This window comes from Cibotium barometz, chromosome 8 (genome assembly GCF_041138505.1).
Source record: "Cibotium barometz isolate CiBa-2024 chromosome 8, ASM4113850v1, whole genome shotgun sequence".
NCBI classification, from domain to species: Eukaryota; Viridiplantae; Streptophyta; class Polypodiopsida; order Cyatheales; family Cibotiaceae; genus Cibotium; species Cibotium barometz.
In genome coordinates, this window is record NC_141053.1 from 16602977 (window position 1) to 16620359 (window position 17383).

General features: G+C 45.5%; 1 protein-coding gene across 4 annotated transcripts in view; it reads left to right on the forward strand.

Moving 5' to 3' along the window:
* LOC147635970 (uncharacterized) overlaps window positions 1-17383 on the forward strand; it is a 69487-nt gene that overhangs the window by 22550 nt on the left and 29554 nt on the right. For all 4 annotated transcript variants that reach the window (XR_015266478.1, XR_015266479.1, XM_086801390.1 and 1 more), the window contains exons 2-10: window positions 4172-4452; window positions 4550-4706; window positions 4824-4965; window positions 5149-5311; window positions 12594-12798; window positions 12885-12935; window positions 13046-13243; window positions 13840-14099; window positions 14535-14648. Coding sequence is in view for 2 of the 4 variants with exons in the window: in XM_086801390.1 (XP_086657516.1) it covers window positions 4172-4452; window positions 4550-4706; window positions 4824-4965; window positions 5149-5311; window positions 12594-12798; window positions 12885-12935; window positions 13046-13243; window positions 13840-14099; window positions 14535-14648 (1571 nt within the window). In the remaining 2 variants the exon portion in view is untranslated. The remainder of the gene's footprint in view (window positions 1-4171; window positions 4453-4549; window positions 4707-4823; window positions 4966-5148; window positions 5312-12593; window positions 12799-12884; window positions 12936-13045; window positions 13244-13839; window positions 14100-14534; window positions 14649-17383) is intronic.

Here is a 17383-nt window from a genome sequence, read left to right on the forward strand (position 1 = left end):
TCCTGTTCCTCCCTCCTGCTACTTGCTCCCATATTTAAGCATAAAAGCTTACCAATAGCAAGTAGAGTCGATGACAGCAGAAGTCTTCGCGATGGAAGTCCTTGGAGTGTTGAGATCTTTGATTTGTCGCCTTTCTTCGCGACGAAAGTCTTCAAAAGGATGAAGGGAACCTTGGGAAAGCTTCCCCTATGGTTCAACTTGAGAAAGGAGAGCTGAAATTAGGATTTTCAGCAAAAAGACCAGAAATTACAGCAATAAAGAGAGCTGTTTTGCTGAATTTCAGTCATTGGGAGTGTGTAGGAGAGTGATTAGCATCCGGAAACACTGTAGGAAGCTTGAAAATCACCTTAGCAAGCTTGGAAATGGAGTTGGGAAGGAGAATGTGCAGAAAATGCAGCCCAACAGTCCTCATGAAGGAAGCGCCAAACTCTAGAGAGAGGAAGAGGAGTGAGGTGGTGAGTTGTCCAGTGTAGGTGGCAGGCAGGTGCTTTGTGGAGCAAGCTAGAGTGGACACATGGCTGGTTACTCCCTTTGTACAAAGGGGATAAGGTTTGGGCGGTGGACATTGGGTTATGTCCACCTCGGGACATCAGTGTGTGTGAACACCGGATTGGTCATAATTTATAAGTGAGTTTTGGTCGCCCAAAACTTAATGAAGTGTGTACACACTTACTTATAAATCAGTGCTAACTCGTAAGGCCAAGTTTATGACCAATACTAACCACCTGTCACATGCCACATAACCATGTCAGCATACAGTTTCACACGCACGGTTTGCGGGCGGGCGTCCCCTTACCCGGAACTACACATTGGTCACGCAAGCATGAAAACATCATGCAATTTTAATTGCAAGCAAGCACATAAAGATGCTATGCAATGCAGCATTGGTATGGACAATCCCCGTTCTGGAGACTATACCAAAATAGACGTGCTCAGGCAAGTACACGAGGTACCAGACCCAATGGAACACCAATCCACCAAGCATTTCCGGGCACGTACACGGAGACACAAGTCCCAACGGAAAGCCAAGTCTACAGTATCACATGAGTGGCATCAATCCTCGGCATAAACAACTGCCTTGGACACCAATCCAATGTACATACATGATAAGAAAGCACGGGTGGACCAATTGGGTGGCCAAATGGTGACAGGTGGCAGCAAACAGGCTCCCGTCCATATGGCATAATATTGGTCACACATAGGTGGCACAAAACTGGTTCGTGTCCATGTGACACAAGATGATTGACCCTTTCATATGGGGCTGTCACCAGCCTGGACATTTCCCAGTATGAAAAGAGTCTGGTGGACTCCAGGATGTCTAAATATTTGGAAAGTACAAGCTTTGGGAATGGGGGATTATCCTAAAATACAAAGGACCACATTCCTAAAATTTAGGAGAGTTGCTATTTTTGGCCCGACTCCGATGGAAATTCTGTTCGCGTCATTACATCTGGAAGTGAGCAGATACCAAGAGTTGGCAAACCAGTTGGGATATTTTTAGAGATAAAGTTTATGGAAAGATCTCAAGTGGGGACCAGACTTACCATCATTGCTGTTAAGCATGGCCAGCCACTTCATAGCTTATGAAGCAAGAGCATGAGCAGCAGGCAGCTTGTTGATCTAAGGATTTATGAATTCACAAAATTTTATCTTGGAAGTGTGGAGTTGGCTTTATGTGCACACGTTTAGCACTCTTTCCATATGGATATTGTGGATTATATTATCAAGCTTACAAGCAAGCTATATGGAGATATATCTCGGGATATCTTAAGGATATGGTGAGGAGATATTTCTTTTGGCTTGATGACCAACCTGGCAAAGAAAAGCTAAGTATACTTTGAGTTTGCAAAGTTGGTGCTTTGGCTATTTACTATGAAGTGTTTTTGATGTTCACTAATCCTTGTATAGCCATGCAAGGAGAAAGGTGGTGTTGTTTGCCTTGAGATGGTTTCAGGGAAACATTGCTTGTGGCTCTCTTTATTGGGATGGATTATATCTATGGAGATTTCTTTCTTGGACGAGATTTATATAGATATTGGGCTTCACAAGCAATTTCCATGGACGAATCTGTCTGAGTTTATCGAGAAGAAATCTTTGGATATCTCATGGATATGATGCTTTTATGGATAAAGTCCACCTCTACTCCAAGGTGTGTGGTTAGCACGGAGTATGTGGTAAGAGTTATGGTATACAGGTCTATGGATTCCTGGACTTCTTTTCTAGGGATTTGGATCCATTCTCAGGTTTATGGATTATGTTTATGACTCCCTTTTATTGGGATGGATTATTCTTTTTGGCTCCCTTTATTTGGGATGCATTGGACTTACGGAACTCATGGTTCACATACCTTGTGTAGTGTTCTCTTGTCCTACATACTCTCTTGAAGATTGTTTCTACCATGTGTGGGTGGAACAATAGAGAGCAGATGGAACTCATGGTTCACATAACTTGTGTAGTGTTCTCTTGTCCTACATACTCTCTTGAAGATTGTTTCTACCATGCGTGGGTGGAACAATAGAGAGCAGATGGAAGGGAACATGGGCACTTGAGAGGGTAGTTTGAGTTGGTGGCCGAAATGCCTATAAACTATGTGTAGCAGAAATGCTTATGGAACACCAGGTTATATATGCCTGCGAGTGATTGTTTTATCTTGTTACTTGAGTCCACCTCTCATCCAAGGTGTGTGGTTAGAGTACCAACACGGAGTGCAAGTGGTAAAGTGGACATGACGCCTGGTTGGCACAGAACTTATGTCTATGCCAAGGGTCATGTGGACTGATGCCTTGTTGGTGGCAGGAGACTTATTTTGTCTTGCCCATTTACTTGGGACATGATTATGATATCTGGACATATGGGACTGTTTTGTCTCGCCCATTTATTTGGGACATGGATTTATTTATCTTTATGCCATATTAGAATCACTATCTCCCCATATAAAGGCCAAGAGGTTCATTGTTCATCTCACCATGCATGTGGATTCATGTTGGGATTGTGAGAGGGTAATTCAATGAACACTCCACCATACACGTGGATTCGTGTTGGGATTGTGGAGTGAGTGTTTCATTGTTTCCACACCATGCTTGTTGATCAGAGTTGGGATTGTATGGGAGAACATGGGAACTGTTGGGATTGGGAGAAAGGATTGCCAGAACTATGGAGAACCAGCTTTTCTGTCACCATGGTTTGTGCTCTTGAATGGCGCCAATTTGTGTGCATAGCATATGTTTCTGTGCGAGGCACTAGTTTCTTGTGCATGGCACTTATTTAAGTGTCTTAGCACCTGGTTGGTGATTTTCATTGGCATATGATTATCTCATTGATATTGGTGATTGAGACACAATTGGCTCTTGTGCTTGTGTCTAGCATATCTTCCATGGAATTCTCACCCATTTATTTTGAGACATGATTTTGATATTGGTAGGCCTAGTTGAGGAGCCTCTGTGGGATATGAGCTAAGGACAGACTTAGCCTTGACATCGACTCTTCCATCCCCTCGGAGTGGCTACCCCCCCCCCCCCCTCCCCAGTGGTTGGGTGTGCTCACCAGACATGAGATACCTTGGCTGTCCATGGTGCTGACATGCTAGGCCTCTATGAGACCTCCATGAACCTGCTAGAAGAGAATAGGGCAACTCTCCACCCAACTGCCGGATATAGGAACCCTAGCAAGCTAAAATAGACGTGGCCGTCCACACTAGTTCGGACTCCCGTAAACCACCCGACTCCCACCTAGTCCTACCGGTGTCCTAACATGACAGGGGTGGTGAGGCCACTTACCTCCTTTTTTATTCCCCCTTCCCCCCCCAACTATTGTATGAGGTAGCCTTCTCCTCCTAGAGTGGCCAGCCAGGGGAGAAGAGCACCATTCCCCCCTTTCTCAGTTTTCTTGATTATCGCTCCCCTCCACGGAGCTGAGGTTGTACTTAGCTAGTACGGCTGTTTTGCTTGGTAACTAATAGAAGGATCTCTTTCTGAGGAGGAAAGAAAAGCCGGAGATCCTAGGGTCTACCCTTTACCATTATGCTTATTGATTGAATAAAGTCACTAACTACGAGCTAGAACATACATGTCTCTATTTACTCAATTGAGGTTATTGACCCATGTGCATCCCTAGAGTTGTTTATTTGCAGGGGCCCCAACTCATGGCTTTTTTTTTCTGTCCATTGCAACAGGGCATCGTAATTTGAGGGGCCGAGCTGGTCATACAGCTACTCTTGTTGGAAAAGATATTTATATCTTGGGCGGTCGCAATGGCAATGAGTTCTTTAATGATATGTGGGTGTTTGATACAGAAGGAGAGCAGTGGAAGCTTTTGCAAGCCAAAGCACCATTTCCTCCTCGGGCATATCATACTTGCACCCTTGTCAATGATCATGAATTGTGGGTCATAGGTGGTAGTGACCCTAAAACCATGCATTCTGATGTACATGTATTTGACACCGTTTCCTTGAAGGTATTCTGCATAAGTTTTCTTTATTTGATGTTGTTTACTAATAAAAACCCTACTTCTTTTCAAGCCATAACATTTAAGACAATTACTACTTTTCTAGTGGTCTAGTCTGGTTTTGTCGGGCACATCTTTCATGAAGCCTCGAGGAACGCATTCGGCAGTTTTACACCCTTTGAAAAAAGATGCAATTTTGATTTATGGAGGCTATGGGGGGCTCAAATCATGTTGGATGGATGATCTTGTTGTCTTCCATACAGGTGACTCACCATGAATTCTAGCATATCTTCCAACGTAAGCATCATATTCTTCTCCTTATGCAGTAATTAATGGTATAAAGAGTAGCAGCTTTTTTTTTTTTTGGGAATATATTGCAGAAACATTGGAATGGCAAGATTTGAAACCAGAAGGTGCTAGGCCATCGGGAAGAGGCTATCATACCTTGACATCTTTTGGCAATTGTGTTGCTCTTTTTGGTGGGAAGGCTGAGGGTGGTATTCTAAACGATGATAAACTGAGGTAAATTAGTACTTGAAAATTTGTGAAAAATTCTCCAATTTTTTGTGGCTTAAAATATTTTCCATTTTTTTAACAGATTAAAATGTTTTTCAATATTTTTTGGGTGCATTTGAATCGCTTATAAAGCTTGCACAAGGCACAACATGTATTTGGTCAAAGGTGGTATGAACGATTTTTTGGCAGTATCTATGATGCAGCGACAAACAGATGGACCATGGTGTCAGTTAAAGGAGAACCTCCCAGTCCCCGTTCCAACCATGCATCAGCTCTGATGGACAATGGGCTCATTATAATTCATGGTGGACGCCATGGATCTTTGCGGTTAAATGACACTTATGTGTTGCAGGTACTCTGAAGCGCAAGAGAATTCGTGATGCTCGTGTTTGCTAACATTTATGGATATTTTTTGTGGTTCTAATGAAGATGCTGACAATGGCCGTTCCTGAAGGATATAGAGAAGATTTTCTTGTTCCTGTGTGTCCTGTAGGAACAGGACTAGCCACATTCTTTCAAGAAAATATAGGGTGCCCAAAAGTTGGGGTTCTATTACAATCAGTGATGGCCACTACAGCCTTCGAGGATTCACATGTTCTATACCAAATGGAGATTGCATAGAAAGGTTTTTGTGCTCTCTCTTTGGTCCTATATGGCAGGCTCCCTACGGTCTTGCAATGTGTTCCTCAGCTGAGTGATGAGGCCGGAAAAGACTCTGGAACTAGATCTAGAAGATTAGTTTCAACAAAGACCCTGTCAGCTTGTGGGTGCTCCTCATAAAAAACCTGAGGACTATGCATCCTCATATATAATGCTGAATGTAGTCCACAGGGGAACTTTATCTACGACACTTAGTGGTTGCACCTGTGACACCTTGCGAAAAGTTCGACTAGTCTTGCACCGGATTTCCAAGTATCAAAGATGAAAACAAAGTAAAACAAGTTACTCCGCCCAAGCCCAAGGCAAGGGGTGTTTCCAGCTTCACACTAGCCTTGTGTGGATCTCACAGGAGATGCCCAGTCTCACATAGGCTACTATGTGCTCTCACAAGCATTCCCAGTCTCACACAATACCAGATGCTCCTCGAGAACCAGCCTCATCTAAGTTTTGTAGTCTCCGTGACTAATCACAAAAAGATACTAGTAATTTGTTCAAGAATTTTTTTCATTTGTTATATAATACAAACTTTTTGAATGACCAGTTAAAATGGATCTTATTTGAGGAATTGCAACTAGATTTGGTAATAGCATGCTAAGAATAGCTAATACTCTTAAAGCAATATGCCATTTAGTGGATAAATATGGGAAATAATACTGAAGAGTTGTGTAGATTACAATCTTCGAGAAAACTCCAGTCTTAGGATTCGGGTGTCAGAATTAAATCCTTTACAGGTAAGAAATGGCACAGTCAATCAATAGGAGCTGGAGCCCACCCTCCACCCTCCACCCCCCTCTTCCCTCTCATGAACCTGCCGCCCCTCCCCCCAGCTCTCTTTCTCACAGCCCCCGCCTCTCTTCTCTCCTCTCTTCACCTCAGCCCACCTTCGCCTTCTCCATCCCTCCCGTTCTCTTGTGCATTGCCCCCCCCCCCCCCCCGCTAGGCGTTTTTTGCCTCGTGCCTGCCATCTTTCCAATGTGTGTTTTTTTCTTTGTTTTTTCTTGTTTACCGCCTTGCTGCCCTTGCTCGAGTACGCCCTAGCCCCCTCTTTGTCCCGCTGCCTCCTTTGCCCCACTTGTAGCCATTCCTCTCCGCCTTCTCCTGCCTCTGTGTCGCCTCCCTCTCCCTCGTTTTGAGCCCCTCCCTTTTTTTGTCTTGCCTCCTCTTTGCACTCTTACCCCGCTTCCCCTCCTTCATCGCTTTTTTGCAGCAAGTTTTAGCATTCGGACTGCTTCATTGGCAAGTGTCGGCTTCCTTTGGGCTTCACCCCTTTAGGAGGACTCCATGGCAGCCACTCCGTCATCTCCGATCAAGGCTGCCGCCGCCCCCGCCTCTTCTCTGAAGTGGACCTCCAGCTCCTAGCATCAATGGTATCTTTCCTCGAAGCCTCAACATTGGTTTGCAAGACTGTGGGTAGCTGCCCACAACCACCATGCAGCCAGCTTCATGACTTGCTCTAGGCGAGCATCCTTGGCGAGCCGGGCAAGATCATAGATATCCATACCATCGGGCATGGCTACTACCAGGTGGAGTTTGACACCCTAGCAGCTTCGGACGGCGTGCTTGAGCTGAGCCTCGTTGTGTTACGCACGGCCCATGCATTCTTCGCAGATTGGCAACATGGTTTTGATCTCGCCTCCAACTCTCTAGCTCGAGTATTTGGATTCCCGGTCATAGTCTGCTTTCCAAGCCTGAGGAAGGAGTACCTTTTGCTTCTCCCCGTCATTGGGAGAATGATAGGGCAAGTGTTGGCCACCTCGATGCTGGCACGGGTGGGGGGGATTCCTTTACTCCGCATCAACATTTCCTCTTTGGAGACAATACCACATGTCATCTCTTTTCAATGCCTCCGGGGTTTAGCGGGTGGAGTATTGAGGCCTTTTTGGCCAGTGCTTCATTTGCCGTCAGATGGGTCACCTCGCTAGAGTAGATTGCCCTTGTCGCTAGGCTAGGCGCGCTCCGCACACCGGGCCAGCTGCCTCCTCCCCGCAGTGTGGTGAGAGAAGATCGAGTGCCTCAACGCCACTTCCTCCCTCTAGTGAGACATGCCCCAACACCCTACCCTTGGTGACGAGGACGGGGGTAGGTGGCAGGACGACTGGGCTGAGGTAGCGTAGACACCCAGCCAGAGCAGTGCGTTGCCACAAAGCTAGACAGTCGGAAGGGGGCCAGGAAAAAACGGTTGTGTCAGAGAACCGTTTCGAGCATTTATCGCAGGAGCATCCATCAAGAGCGGAGGTCTCACCCGTCCTCCAAAGGGTTCAATGTGTAGTACAGCTTGGAGACTGTTTCCACGGAGTGGTTTGGTGCCACAAAACAACTCCGATCACCCCCCCCCTCCCCCCCCCCCTTCCCCTTGCACGCGTCTGTCGAAGGGGGCCAGGCGGAAACGGTCATGTTAGAGAAACGTTTCGAGCATTTATCACAGGAGCATCCATTTGGAGTGGAGGCCCCATCCATCCCCCAAAGGGTCTCAGTGTCAGGTACAGCTTGGAGACCGGTCCCACGGAATGGTTTGGTACCAGTCTTCTCGATTTTTTGGAACAACTCTGATTCTAGACCCCCCCCCCCCCCCCCCCCCCCCCCTTGCCCCTTTTAGGAGGATGTGATCCTCCAACAACTGTAGGTGTCCTCTCAGGAGCAAGAGCAGGAGCAGGAGTAGATACCATCCTCCCCCTCTCATCCTCCCCCTCTCCACAGGATCCCCTCCCTCCGCCCCCCAAAGGTGGCCCTCCCCGAGTCATATGGGACAACCAGTGGACTACCGTTTCTTCATATGTCTTCCCCAGTGGATGCCAAAGCTCTTGCTAAGACTTTGGTTCCTATCTCTAGAGGGCTTGTGGATGGGGCGATTTGCTTGGTATTTTAGCCAGCGCTACCTTTTCCGATCATTCGCCTCTCACCCTCTCTCTAGCGGACTGTTGGCGACAGGATAGTTAGCATAGCCTCCGCATACCCGAGAGCTTAATACAAGACCCGGAGATTTGCAGTAGGATTGAGGAGCTATGGGAGAGCTTGGCCTTTCATGAGGGCACATCAGCAACAACTTTGGATACTAGGCTCAGTGAGATCAGCACCATTCTCTAGGAGGCAGCTCAGACTAGGCTAGTGGAGTTTAGGGAGCAGGAGAGGAGTCTCTGCCGGAGCCTAGTCTCCTTTAGTGTATGCAGGAGCACACACTAGACACCCTTTAGATTGAGGCTCATATGGCCACAGCCCGCACTGAATCATTTCCATAGAGGAGAGGAGAGTGGAGTACAGATTATAGGCCTACACGTCTTTTTGAACTCAGGCTAGAGTCAGAGGCACATGGGATTTCTTCGAGAGGACAAGGCCTAACCACGAGAGGGATTGCATCTGGAGGCTTAGAGGATCGGACGGCACCATTCTTTCTAAACTGCCCCAGGTTTGAGCCTTAGCCACTAGTTTCGTCAGTTCCCTCCTCACTATAGAGCCTCACTCTCGCTAGTACAGGATGTGAGAGAGAGGCCTTTTCTTCTTAGGAGATTGCAGAGGCTTTGCAAGTGCTCCCTAGGGGCAATTGCAGAGAGTTTGATTCACTTGATCCCGAGTGAGGGAGGTTATAGGTTGACGATTCGCCAGTGGAGACCTATCACCCTCCCTACAGAATCCTAGCCAAAACCATCAGCCGTCAACTAAAGCTCCACCTCCCAGATTTGATCCATGGCACGCAAACAGGTTTTATCCAGGATAGGAGCATCTTGGGTAATATCTTCACCTTTTGGAAGGCGTCTACGGTAGGAGTGTTAGCACATTCATCCCCAGTTTTTGCCCATGTTTGGTGTCCCTTTTGGTCCCTTTTTCATGGCCCTTGATTGTGGGCTGGCCACCCCTTTTTTATATATTTTTCTGGGATTTTTCCTAGCCTGGATGTATTTTCCCAGTCGGCTAGCTATATCATGTCCAGTCGGCTAGTATTAGCATGTCTAGTCGGCCAGCCCTTCTTACCTATAAATAGGTGGGCTGGCCTCTCACTTTTCCATCTTGCCTAGTCTTTCTTTTGCTCCCTCACTTATGAGACTCTTTCTGTCTTTTGCTTTGGGACTGTATCACTTCAGTATATTCAGCATAGTTGCTCCATATCTCTCTCTCTCTTGCACTCTCTACTCAGCACACTCTAGTGCTTATTTGCTTCTGCTCTGTGCACTCTTTTATGGTATCATCGCTCCCGGTTCAGCGATTCCCTTTGCTGCCCCAGATTCAGCCCTATCTACAGCCCCTTCACCTCTGCGTTTTTCTCAGATTTGCAGCCCTCTGGATGCTGTGTTTTCTGGACAGCTGCTGCTGATTGCTTTCCCTTCACTTTGGCTTCATCGCTTACAGCCTGAAGGTAATTTCTCGCCAGCGTTTTCTTCTACTTGGAGTTTGGAACTAGGCGGCCTATTTTTTCAGGACAGCTGCCCCCTCTTTGGCTGCATTTTCCTCTCCAGTGGACATTCCCTTTTGCAGAGGGGGTATTGTGGTGGTTCGGGATTTGGTGGCACCCTTGGTACATGTGGTGGACACTCCTTTCGAGATTGTGCATATTTCTGAGATTGAGCCCAAGCTTTTGTGATGGCTGCCCCGACTACACTTCATATGTTCTCTGAGTCTGCAAAGTTGGATGGTTCCAACTACACTTTGTGGAAGGTGAAGGTGAAATCAGCCTTGCGTGGGGTGGGTCTCTGGGATTGGCTTGTTACACCTACCAATGCCACCCCTCCCACGCTTGCTTCCGGTGGTGTGACTCAGGCACAGATTGATATTTGGCAGGCGAATGATCTTCGTGTTTTCTCCTTTCTGATGTTGAACTGTCAGGATTCTGTTCTCTCTCATGTGCGTACAGCAGATGCTGCACATGAAGTTTGGAAGGCATTTGCAGATCTCTATGAGATTAAGTCTCCGGGTCGGATTTTGGCGTCGGAAAAGTAGCTTATGAACTTATCAGTTTTTGCCTTTCCATCTTTATCTGCTTTCATCTCGAAGTAGCTTATGAACTTATCAGTTTTTGCCTTTCCATCTTTATTTGCTTTCATCTCGAAGATGAAAGATCTCCGGGACGAGCTTGCTGTTTGTGGCAAGGATATCTCTACAGAGGATATGGCTATCCGGCTTCTCTCCAAGCTTCCAGAGAGGTTTGATGCTTATTTTCAGTCTCTTGTTTCTTCTCCTCGTCCTGTTCTAGTTACTTGGGAGGAAGTTCTCTCCTCCATCATGCAAATTGAGTCTCGCTTTGAGGAGCGGACTGGCACCTCTGGTGGTTTTGACGGAGCTTTGGCTGCGCGAGATAAAGGGAAGAATCAACAGAAGAAAGGGAAAGGGGGTTTCGACAAGAACTCCAAGGATAACGACAAGGATAAAGACAAAAGTAAATGTTCTAAAAACAAGGACATTAAGTGTCATCATTGTGGCAAGAAGGGTCATAAATGGCCCCAATGTCACAAGAAGAAGCGGGATGAAGAAGCAAAGAACTCTTCCTCTACAGCGGTGTCTTAGACCAAGAAGGATGATGGCATTCTTCTGTTAGCAGGTACTCGTCGTATACTTGCTCTTGTGACTTCTCAGTCGCGGTCGTGGATTGTGGATAGCGGTGCTACTGCTCACATAACACCCCATCGAGCTTGGTTCGAGGACTTCATTGCTAGGTCAGGCGAGATCACTCTGGGTGATTCTTCTTTCGTGCCAGTGCATGGACATGGCACCATCCCCATCTTCCGCTCTTCCGAGGACAAGAGGAGTATTGTCCTTCAGCGGAGAATGCTGCGGATTTGTTCCCCAAGCCGGTTTCTTAGGCTTCCTTGGCTCCTCATCTTCGGCTTCTCGGAGTATGTTCAGCATCTGGTGTTGAGAGGGGGTGTTAGCACATTCATCCCCAGTTTCTGCCCATGTTTGGTGTCCATTTTGGTCCCTTTTTCATGGCCCTTGATTGTGGGCTGGCCACCCCTTTTTTATATATTTTTCTGGGATTTTTCCCAGCCTAGATGTATTTTCCCAATCGGCCAGCTAGGCCTGTATTAGTATGTCCAGTCGGCCAGCCCTTCTTACCTATTAATAGGTCGGCTGGTCTCTCACTTTTCCATCTTGCCTAGTATTTCTTTTGCTCCCTCACTTATGAGACTCTTTCTGTCTCTTGCTTGGGACTGTATCACTTCAGTATATTCAGCATAGTTGATCCATACTCTCTAGTGCTTATTTGCTTCCGCTCTATGCACTCTTTCAAGCAGGACTTGGCCATTCTTCTTTTGGATTTCAAGAAAGCCTACGATAGGGTGGATTGTGGCTTTCTGGAGGGGACTACGTGCAGGATGGGTTTTCCCACCGTGTGGATCTGAGGTGTCTTCGACCTCTCTCGGCCTCTCACAACGTCCTGATCAAGGGTGCTCCGGGCAATAGGTTTCCACTTTCTCGTTCAGTTCGCCAGGGATGTCACCTTGCGCCCTTCCTCTTCTTTTTTTGTGGCAGAGGCGATGAGCAGTTTTTCAGCTTCCATGGAACTACAGGGCCTTAGGCTACCCTGTCACATCTCAGGAGGAGCTCCTTGATTTAGAGTTTGCAGATGACACGACGGCCTACCTCTCCCGAGATGTTGAGAATCTCCGGAGGCTTGCAGATGCAGTTGAGATCTTTTGTCGTGCCTCCGGAGCTCAGATCAACTGGCAAAAGTCGTGCGGATTTTGGGTTAGCTCATCCCCTACCCCAGCTTGGCACCCAGTTGAGTTATTCCAAATGATTCTGAGAGGTACCCAGTGCGTTATCTTGGCTGCCAGGTCGGGATCGACATCACCTTGGAGCAGCACCTTGCCCCCCGTCCTTCTGAGCATCCGGAAGAAGCTTGAAGTGCCTCGCCATTTTAGTATTTATTTATTTGTGATATTGAAAATGTGATGACTATATTTTGTTTGTGCTTGATTGTTGGTAGGAAATTTGTGAGCTCAGGTGATTATTGGCGGTGCAAAAGAAGTAATTTTTTTTTTCAGGTTCCTTTATTTTCTTGTGATGTCCAAAATCTAGAATTGAGATGGCATATGATTGAGAGATCAGAGAATACAACAGTTACAAAAAAAAGTTCAGGGAAAAGATCATTGGAGATTGCCAAGGCTGACTTGCTGTCTGGTCGGTCTGCTCATAGCCTTGTCTCAAAGGGTCAGGCGTTGTATATTTTTGGTGGCTATGGTGGGGAAGGTAAACTTTTTGGTCCTCACTTTGGTGTGCTCGAGCCCATATCAGTATATGCATGTTAACATGACCTTTATTTTGGGCTGTTTCAGGACTTACTTTTGCTGATATGTTTGCCTTGTGGAAATTACCAAAGATACCTGGTAAATTTTGTCAAATATAGCATGTCCAAAGTTATCAATGTCCCACTTGGATTTGATATAAATTTGTTCAGATGTTCACACTGCGCTGTGATATCTTTTTTCCCTTCCAGAGTTAGAAGTGGTGAAACGATCTTTATTTAAGCTGGCTGATGATAAGCTTCTTATTGAGGTTGCCGATACCATTGAAGAAGAAGGAGGAGGAGGAGGAGGAGGAGGAGGAGGAGAAGAAGAAAAAGAGGAGGGCTGGCGAAGCACCAAGCAACCCAAGCTGCATTCCAAGAGACAAGTGGACTGCTTGCTAGATTCAGGTACCCTCGAACACTAGCAGATGCTGCGAATCTCCACCAAAATTTGTGTAATGGCCGTGTCATTTGTCTCCTGTTGTTTTGCTAGGCATTCTATTGCCTTAAGGCTAAGATGATTGGACGACTTGTGGATTATACCCATTCCATCTTGGCTTCTTCTGTTTACCTGGACTAGGCCCTACCATCTTGCATTGTCCTACTTGTGGTTGACATCCCTCTTAGAGATGTAACTCTCCAACACAATAAAGCTTGAGTGTGTGTGCGCGCACATGCATGCACATTTTGGTGCGATGTTCAAATCATCCTCTGATACAAATTTTGCAGTTGGGAATGAGGAATTTTCTTTCAATACTAAGTGTGCATGTCATGCGTGTGCATGTGCGTGTGTGTCTGACGTGCATTTGGATATGATGTACAGATTATCCTCTGATTACCTCTAATACTTGACTTTGCTTCTGGGAATGAGATTATTTGGAGTATGATTGGCCTCATTTTAGCCTTGTGATGAACTCTCTTTCTTACATTCATGCTGTGTTGTAATAACAATTCCTTTCCCAATTCTAATTTTGGTGGTTGATGTAATACTGGCTATCGTCTAGTTGCTGTAAAGTTGCAAAGCAACATTCTGCATCAAAAACCTGAGGGTGTTGGTTTTAGAAAGGATAAAAGTATGATGGCATCTGACACGAGATCAACTGAACCAATCAGAAAGGATTCCTGGCCTCAGGAAATGAGGGCTGCATCCTCAGTTGAAGATAGGTCCCTGGCAATGTTAATGCAGGAGAAGAATGTCTATCAGAAAGAGGTCAGGTCTTTGCAGCAGTCAGTGGAATCTTTGAGAGCCACCATCAAAGACAAGGTAAGCCCTAAAAAATGAGTAAAAGTAGCATACACGACTCATAGTAAAGCCTGCACTTATGGTGGCCTCCCTATATAGTACTACTGATGGCAGTTTGGATGGATGTTTGTGTATGTATATATTCATGTATCTTTGTATCTTGAAAAGGCAGGGTATTGTATGTACAATGTTTGTTGAGGACCTTCCATACTTGCACCTTCCATGTACCATGCGTACTTAAAACACACCACTATGAGGTCACATGAGTAGTATAGGTTGCAATAACTAAGCTTTGGGGTTTGTGGTCAGACCTCACATGGCATCCTTGGCGACCCCAATGATACTGTACATTATAGTATTTGAAGTTCAAAAAATGAGGATTTCTTGGTTCAATGCTGATTGATGAGCTCCTTATCTGCTGCTTAACTTAAGTTTACCATTTTTTCATGGACTTAGACATTGGTGGACCCCGACTTTCAGCAAAGGTCACTACAGCTTGAGCAAGAGGTGCACATGCTTCAGAAAGAAAAGCTGGAGCTCCAATCAACCATTGGAGAGTTGGAGAAAGCGGTAAGCACCCAACATTTGATCAAACAGTGGAAGCTTCTTTCTTTGTAATTGCATCAACTTTAACCAGCTAATACATGCAGTTTAGATTCTTCACTTGACTTGCACACCCCACATATCTGTCATCTTAGCAAATACATCGTGACAGAACACGATGCAAAATTTTTCCCCATAATTGGGGAATGCTCTCTTGATTTCTCTTCTACGAGAATGAGCTTCTTGCCCTATTACGTGAAAGCAAACAATGGCAATGTCAAGTGGTTATCAAGTCAACTTAGTGTATACTTATCTTTTGAGAAATGAAATGAAATGTAATGTTATATTAACGTCTTCAAAAGGCCATAATGACATATGAGACCAAAAAGTTACATCATGGTGGATCTGATACAATGTCTGGATAAAAAACCAGAAAATGAAAAATAAAGATGATACTACTGGCACCTAGAAAATGAAACTGGAACTGGAAGGTAAACAAAAACCCTTATAGGGTGTGAATATAGTGAGGGGGGGGGGGAGGGGGTACGCTATGGAGGTGAGTGGAGTACAGTGAGGAGATATGTGATAGTGAGCTACTCATGAAATGTGATAGTGAGCTACTCATGGGGGACAGTTGCATCGATTTTCTCAATCCGTCTATGATTCTTGAAGGCATATGCTTACATGTAGTGCTGCATGTGAACATGCACTAACTCTAGGAATACTTTTGTCCTACGGGATTTTTTCCTTGGACATTTGGTGTGAAGGACACCTGGACTAGGTATTATTATTATTACATGCAGTACTCCTCCCGCTCTCCCTCTCTCAATCGATTTGCTTTGTGTGTGTGTGCAGTGTGCACACACACTTCCATTGCCCCACCCTAACACTAGGGTCCTGTATGCCATCATTTGGTATGAGAGCAAAGGGTTCCTTTTGTTTTTAGGGTTTTTGATATTTTAGGGTTTTTGCTCATTTTAAGCTTTCTTCTCAGAATTTGTTGAAACCTTGCATAGAGGGTGTATAACACAGCACACCTTGAATCTATCTGTCCAGTCAAAATCACAAAACCCTAATTTCGACCAGGCACTGATACCAATGTAACCGCTCCCTACAGGAGGCCTACAAATTGGAAGACAAAATACACATTTTTAGAACACTTAACTAATATCAACAATGGACATTATTAGCAACATTAAAACTGAAAATGACCAATAACACTTGACACCAGCACTGGGACTTGTCCCCCTCCCTCAATACATTTGTATTTCTTGGAGTATTTATATGTACAAGTGTCACGGGCCAATAGGCCAAATTTCTCCTCACATGGAGTGAATACAACTCAAACAAATTGGGTACTTGTCGATGAAGCTTGGACAGTCGAAGAAGTCCCAAGTCACAAGCACACTTCCCCCTTCGTTGGGTGCACACTTACCTTTCACTGGTCTTCCTGGACCGTGCACCAATAGGCACGTCCGTACTAACACAGGCAAAGGGGTACACTGCGGAGGGAACTTTGCCTGGTTCTCCCAGATTCCCTAGTGTGTCTAACCTTCACTGGCTCTCAGAAGTTCTAAGGGCGCGGTTAGCATCACCACACAGGGAAAAACTAACCATACTAGGAAAACTTCCTAAAGCATGGCTAGCATAAACATGCTTTGTTCTTGCTCTCCACAAAACTTAGAGAAATCTTTGAACTTAATTTAGCTAATTTTAAGTTTACACAAATAAGAAACATGAGGCACTTGGTATTGCAAGTACAAGTCCTAGTACATCAAGTACAATCTGGTACAATAGGTACACAGCAGGTACAATCTGGTATAATTCAGGTACAACAAGTACATCACATGTGTACAGGTACACTCAGCCAGGTACTGGGTACAGTAGGTACAGTACTGGCAGCAGGTACAATCAGCCAAGTACATGGTACAGCAGATACAGTACTTGTAGCAGGTACAATCAGCCAGGTACAGGGTACAGCAAGTACAATACTTGCAGCAGCCAGGTATAAGGTACAGCAGGTACAGTACTTGCAGCAGGTACAATTAGCCAGGTACAGGGCACAGCAGGTATAGTACTTGCAGCAGGTAATCAGTAGATTCAGCACATGGGTAATCTGCAGCAACAGGTACAGAGCAAGTACAATAGGCGGGCAGCAGGTACGGGTGAAGTACAGCAGGTGGGTACAGCTATGAGGCAGGTGGGTACAGCAGTCGGGTACCATCAAGCGGGTACAGTGCAGGCGGGTACATCTGAGATAGAGCCAGGCGATGGATAGAAAGTATAGTAGCCACCACCCACGTGGGAAGGATAATAAATGTTTCCATGCAATACCTTTAATTTTAAAGGTTATAAAGCCTTAATACATGTTTAATACCATGGATGTTCCATTCCCACAAATGAGACTATTGTTGATCAACAATAGCTATCTAAAACATCAATGTTTTGTTGATTTGGTGGCTCATACAATGTAGTCTTTAAAGATGCATATATTTGTTACATTGACATGGCTTTGCATGAATTTCAAGGGCTTGCATGCTTCTAGGACTTTTAATGCATTCATAGAGTTAAGAATCAAGATGGTTGTTGGATTGACAGTAGGCAACAATTAGAAAGGGAAGTTTATGTCTACTTCAATGACCTTTTTGCAACCCCTAAGGAACCTACTCAACGAATTATTGATGTGCAGCACCTGCTGCTTGACATGTAAATAGAATTGTGTCCCAGCAGGCAAGCATCTGATTTGGAGATTGAATTCACCA